The 7,055-nt window shown below is 42.0% G+C and overlaps 1 protein-coding gene across 2 annotated transcripts; it reads right to left on the reverse strand.

The window, feature by feature from the left end:
* Positions 1–3,181: 3,181 nt before the first annotated feature.
* On the reverse strand, positions 3,182–6,504 carry epgn (Epigen). Of its 2 annotated transcripts, NM_001141145.2 has the most exon segments (7): positions 3,182–3,385; positions 3,641–3,754; positions 3,833–3,970; positions 4,632–4,790; positions 4,907–5,027; positions 5,462–5,605; positions 6,351–6,449. In NM_001141145.2, coding segments are annotated over 5 exon segments (510 nt in total). In that variant the 5' UTR covers positions 6,379–6,449; the 3' UTR covers positions 3,182–3,385; positions 3,641–3,754; positions 3,833–3,912.
* Between the last annotated feature and the right edge of the window lie 551 nt (positions 6,505–7,055).

The raw sequence follows: 7,055 nt of genomic DNA on the forward strand, positions 1-7,055 counted from the left end.
TTCGGGAATAAGTGGGACACTTTTTGCATTTCTGTCTTCTGTAACCTCTTTCGACATCTAACCAACATATTATCACAACACGTGATACATTTCTTAAATCCTCAAGATGTTTCCTAATCACACAACAACAACAAAAACTAATGTGACACACCCACTTGTGTACACTGAGTCAAAACCATATTTTCAGTTGGCGTTTGGTAGACTGGGACAGCAGGTTAGACACCCTAATAGCAGATTAGATCAACTGGTACACCCTTATTATAGCAGGTTAGATCAACTGGTACAATCTTATTATAGCAGGCTAGATCAACTGGTACACCCTTATTATAGCAGGTTAGATCAACTGGTACATTCTTATTATAGCAGGCTAGATCAACTGGTACACCCTTATTATAGCAGGTTAGATCAACTGGTACATTCTTATTATAGCAGGCTAGATCAACTGGTACATTCTTATAGCAGGCTAGATCAACTGGTACACCCTTATTATAGCAGGTTAGATCAACTGGTACATTCTTATTATAGCAGGCTAGATCAACTGGTACATTCTTATTATAGCAGGCTAGATCAACTGGTACACCCTTATTATAGCAGGTTAGATCAACTGGTACATTCTTATTATAGCAGGCTAGATCAACTGGTACACCCTTATTATAGCAGGTTAGATCAACTGGTACATTCTTATTATAGCAGGCTAGATCAACTGGTACATTCTTATTATAGCAGGTTAGATCAACTGGTACATTCTTATTATAGCAGGTTAGATCAACTGGTACATTCTTATTATAGCAGGCTAGATCAACTGGTACACCCTTATTATAGCAGGTTAGATCAACTGGTACATTCTTATTATAGCAGGCTAGATCAACTGGTACAATCTTATTATAGCAGGTTAGATCAACTGGTACACCCTTATTATAGCAGGTTAGATCAACTGGTACATTCTTATTATAGCAGATTAGATCAACTGGTACATTCTTATTATAGCAGGTTAGATCAACTGGTACACCCTTATTATAGCAGGTTAGATCAACTGGTACACCCTTATTATAGCAGGTTAGATCAACTGGTATACCCTTATTATAGCAGGTTAGATCAACTGGTACACCCTTATTATAGCAGATTAGATCAACTGGTACATTCTTATAGCAGGTTAGATCAACTGGTACATTCTTATTATAGCAGATTAGATCAACTGGTACATTCTTATTATAGCAGGCTAGATCAACTGGTACACCCTTATTATAGCAGGTTAGATCAACTGGTACATTCTTATTATAGCAGGCTAGATCAACTGGTACACCCTTATTATAGCAGATTAGATCAACTGGTACATTCTTATAGCAGGTTAGATCAACTGGTACATTCTTATTATAGCAGATTAGATCAACTGGTACATTCTTATAGCAAGTTAGATCAACTGGTACATTCTTATTATAGCAGATTAGATCAACTGGTACATTCTTATTACAGTCCTAATTGTACCCCAATGACAATTCAATACAATGTTAGGAAACATCACATTTAGTTTTTGTTGTTTGTTGTGTGATTAGGAAACATCTTGAGGATTTAAAACCTCTTCAGCGTCGAAATGTATCACGTGTTGTGATAATATGTTGGTTAGATGTCGAAAGAGGTTACAGAAGACAGAAATGCAATAAGTGTCCCACTTATTCCCGAATTCCCCCTACAGGGACGCAGCAGCTAATCTGATCAAAACGCAGAAACCACGGATAGATAAGCGATACTATTTAGTACAATGTTTAAACACTATAAAACCTAGATCAGATTCTACTTATTCGGAATTCCCTGAAATATCAATATTAATAAAAGTAGAAGAAGACAGAGTAGAACCGGATAGAAGAAGAGGAAGCAGACGAAGGTTAGGCAAGGCTCCGGTTCTTCTAAGTACAGGGGGGTCCCCAAGGTAAACTGGATATATTTCCTTCATTGGGAAAACTGTCCCACTTGAGCAAAGTTATGGTTGGTAAAGTGGAACAACAAAAAATGAGACTTCCAAAAAATTGGACAAATAATATTGGTAACTTGATGTATTTGATGCACCAGTACATATAGTATGGACATTTACATCAGCATTGTTACGCTGAGCCTTATTTATGACAGTTTTATAACCTTAACATTAAAATAGAAGAGAAATGTAGTAACGATAGTTTTGATTTTCTCTCGTCAGACCAAGAAATAAAGTCTTCAGCATTAAGCTGTCACGTCCTGACCAGCAGAGGGCGTAATTGTGTTAGTCTTGGTCAGGATGTGGCAGGGGGTTTGTGTTTGTTAAATGTTGTGTGGGTGATTGGACTCCCAATTGAAGGCAGGTGTGTTGAGTTGCCTTTGATTGGGAGTCCTATATAGGAGTGTGTGTTTTTCTTTGGGGTTGTGAGTAGTTGTCCTTGCACTGCGTTGTATGTGCCTGCAAGACTGTTTCTGTCGTCTTTATTGTTTTTGTCCAGTGGATACTTTACTCCTTTTTTTTAAATTAAAAAACATGAGTATCCACATACCTGCTGCGCCTTGGTCCATTCTTGACGACAGTTGTTACATAAGCTACCCCAGTCTATAATGTCCAACTCTTTCCGAATTCACCCTGTGCATATTATCTGACAGATATTCTTTCAAAATAAAATGGATTTTATTTATTTTAAGACAATTACTGATGACAATGCAGTGATGGTCAGGAAGATCAGATCACAATTATCATCGTCTACATCTGCCTACAAATGTGGGCACAATCAGGATGTGGACACAATCAGAATGTGGACACAATCAGGACGTGGACACAATCAGGACGTGGACACAATCAGGATGTGGACACAATCAGGATGTGGACACAATCAGAATGTGGACACAATCAGGATGTGGACACAATCAGAATGTGGACAGATTCAGGACAAAGTGTGGTTGTTAGCAACAGGTCGTCTATAGGGAATAAAGTGCCATTTGTGATATAGACTTTATTTCCTTTCATTCTGACCTGATCGTGTCCGGGCTGTTTTAGGAAACTTTTCAATAGGATGGAATTTCAGAACAAGAAAACTCTGACCCCTAGTGGTGAAATGAGGTAACAAGCGATCACAGGGAGCGTAGAACTAACCATTGTGTAACGACCATAAGGACGTTGACTTCTTTATAGAATATTCAACAAAATCTTCAAACATTAGTCATTCGATTTAAAAAAACATTTATTACAAAAAATATTAAATACATGCTCACATAAAAAATAAGTTATTTTAGATATTTCAATAAATAGCCTTAATTTGTTATGGGAAGACATTGTGGTGATGATGATGGTGATGGTGATGAAAAAGAAACAGAGAGATCGAACTAAATTGAGTTCTCTGAGACACTGTAGGTCTTATAAGGATGATACTTGGTGGTGATGATGATGATGGTGATGATGGTAAACTAAACTGAGTTCTCCGAGCCACCGTAGGTCTTATAGGGATGATACTTGGTGGTGATGATGATGGTGGTGATGGTGATGATGGTAAACTAAACTGAGTTCTCCGAGCCACCGTAGGTCTTATAGGGATGATACTTGGTGGTGATGATGATGGTGGTGATGGTGATGATGGTAAACTAAACTGAGTTCTCCGAGCCACCGTAGGTCTTATAGGGATGATACTTGGTGGTGATGATGATGGTGGTGATGGTGATGATGGTAAACTAAACTGAGTTCTCCGAGCCACCGTAGGTCTTATAGGGATGATACTTGGTGGTGATGATGATGGTGGTGATGGTGATGATGGTAAACTAAACTGAGTTCTCTGAGCCACCGTAGGTCTTATAGGGATGATACTTGGTGGTGATGATGATGATGGTGATGATGGTAAACTAAACTGAGTTCTCCGAGCCACCGTAGGTCTTATAAGGATGATACTTGGTGGTGATGGTAAACTAAACTGAGTTCTCCGAGCCACCGTAGGTCTTATAAGGAAGATATTTTTTGTCACACCTAGAATAAGAGAGGGACAGAAGAGGAGGAAGACACAACAAAAAAAAGAGACAGAAAATGATAAAATGTTAAACAAAGTAGAGAAATCACTCTATTCCCCCTGGCACATCATTTATGTAGGAGACTAAATGCAGCCCACAGTAAGAGACTAAATGCAGCCCACAGTATGGGGTTTGTTTCCAAATGACAGTTCTGTCTCGACTTACATTTTAGTCATTTAGCAGACGCTCTTATCCAGAACGACTTACAGAAGCAGTTAGGGTGCCTTGTTCAAGGGCACATCGACAGAATGTTCACCTTATCAGCTCAGGGATTCACAACCCGCAACCTTTCAGTTACTGGCCCAATGATCTAACCGCTAGGCTATCTGCTGCCTAAGTTGCTCTGCTTCTATCTCCTGTAAGGAATTATGTCAGCTCTACTCATTACATTTCTATCTGATAGAGTAAGGAATTCAACACGACCCTGTTGAAACTGTCACAATGTATTCCTCTTTCTTCATCTTTCTCCTTCTCTTTCATTTCCTCCTTCTCTCTCTCTTCCCATGTTTCTCTAGCCCCTGACAGGCAGTGCGTGTGTGTGCGTGTGTGTGTGTGTGTGTGTGTGTGTGTGTGTGTGTGTGTGTGTGTGTGTGTGTGTGTGTGTGTGTGTGTGTGTGTACCTTCTCTTGATGCAGCAGTAGAGAACGCCAGCGAGGCAGCAGACAAGCAAGGCCACGCCCACACAGATGCCAATCACCTCCTCTGTTGGGGAAAACTTGCACAGCGTCGCCTGGTGGGTCAACAGACCACAGCGAGGGCCACTATAGGACGGGTCACACCTACACACAGAGAGACAGAGTTCAGGTACTATTTACTTCTGTGTGTGTGTGTGTGTGTGTGTGTGTGTGTGTGTGTGTGTGTGTGTGTGTGTGTGTGTGTGTGTGTGTGTTCTTACGTGCAGGCAGGGGTACTGCTGTCAGGTGGGTACATGCACTGTCCGTTCAGGCAGTAGTCAGCGTCTTCGTCTTTACAGGGTCTTGACATCCTCAGAACACGAGGCTCCTCCACATCACTACCTGCAATCAGTCAATCACAAAATAGCTTTATTGTCCCTACGACAAAAAAGCATAGTGCAGTCAGGGTAAAACAAACACATATATATACACACACACACACACACACACACACGCACGCACGCACGCACGCACACACGCACACACACATGCGGGGCGTGGGGCGCGGGGCGTGGGGCGCAGGTGATCTTTGGAAACAGGTATCTGAATCCTGAACAAACTGGAAGGCTCTGTTTTGTTGTGACGGTAAAACCTGTAGCAAACATTTTCCAACCATCAACAAAAGGAGGGCCTTCCAGTTTATTCAGGATACCTGTTCTTACAGGCAGTCTTTTTGACCATTCAAATCTGATCTTTTGCCAATAATTGGGCAAACAGATCGGAATTGGGATGCCTCTCTGTAAACACAGCCTCTTAAAAGTAGCTGTTAAACCCACCATTTACAGGTAGTATAGTGTTCGTGGGCTCTGATAGGTCCAGGCTGAGTGTCCATTGTGTTGGTTGAAGGTTGTCTGAAGATTCTGCTGACTGAGTCACTGTGGAGAGGATGAGCAGTATTGCAACCAGAGTGGTGGAGAAGGCTGTGGAATGGAGAGATGGAGGAAAAAGAAGAGAAGAATGACTGGTTGTCCACACACCATTAGAACTGCTCTCATTACATAACATCTCTTCTAGAACATTGTTCTGGAATTCTTCTAAACAACAGACATTCTAAAAAATCTAATTCTCAAACAACCTCAATACTTCCTGATCGGACGTGATTGAACAGGTGAAAGACAGCACCTGTCCAGACCACTTGTCAGATAGTGACCTGGCTAGACGGAAGGTTACTTTTGTAAAGTGTTGGCAGAGTCAAGTTGTAAAAAAAAAGGTGCTTTTTTTGGTGGCACCTTAATTGGAGAGAACGGGATCGTGGTAACGGCTGGAGCGGAATCAGTGGAATGGTATCAAATACATCAAACACATGGTTTCCATGGTTGCCAGGTGTTTGATGCCGTTCCATTTGCTCCATTCCGGCCATTATTATGAGCCCGTCCTCCCCTCAACAGCCTCCTGTGACAGTGACCATACTACATTGAGTAGATTCAGTATATCTCTATAGATAAATCCATCACATACTATATACAGCTCTGTCTGGGTTGTCTCAGTTCTCTGAGGGATCCCCAAGGGGATTCATTAATAATTAATTAACTCATTTCTGCGCTATCCCAGCACTAACGTACCTGGGTGACCTGATGAAGGGCTTGTTGGGAAGTTGTGTAGTTTCGTTAGGTATGTGAATAATGAAAACACAGACAGACAGACAGACGGTTGCAGGACACTCACCCATTACTGTCTGTTTCGGTCCTGACATCTTGTGGTTTTCTGAGTGTGGCCGTCCGGTGATGTGCGGTAGTCCTCAGACTGTCTCTTCCTCAGGTGTGTGGATTACAGTGAGAGTCTGGTGTGCTTTATACTCCGTTAATCCCTGTCACGACTTGCACAACCAATGGCAGAACCAGAATTATGTGGTAAAGAATATTCCCTTTCCACAAACGGCACGCTCGGCTGCTTCCCCCGCATCACTTCCTGTCCCATTGCCCCCGGTTACCTGCATGCAGAGGCAGAAGCCTCTTGGCCAGGTATTAAACAGGTTTGCAGTCCCAGGGGGCTGGAGAGGATTCACTCACTCACACACACTCTCACTCACATTCTCAAACACACACACACACGCACAGACACACACACACACAATACACACACACACGCACACACACACAATACACACACACAATACACACACACACACAATACACACACACAATACACACACACACACACAATACACACAATACACACACACAATACACACACACAATACACACACACAATACACACACACAATACACACACACACACACACACACACGTGTTGTCAGCCCACACAGTATCTGGAGCTTACAGCACTTAATGAAGTGTGTCCATGCCCTTTCCTTCTTGGTCTCCCTCTTTCTCCCTCTCCCCTCTCTCTCGTTCTCCCTCTCTCTCTTT

Source organism: Salmo salar, chromosome 15 (genome assembly GCF_965601325.2).
Source record: "Salmo salar chromosome 15, fSalSal1, whole genome shotgun sequence".
In the NCBI taxonomy this organism is placed as follows: domain Eukaryota; kingdom Metazoa; phylum Chordata; class Actinopteri; order Salmoniformes; family Salmonidae; genus Salmo; species Salmo salar.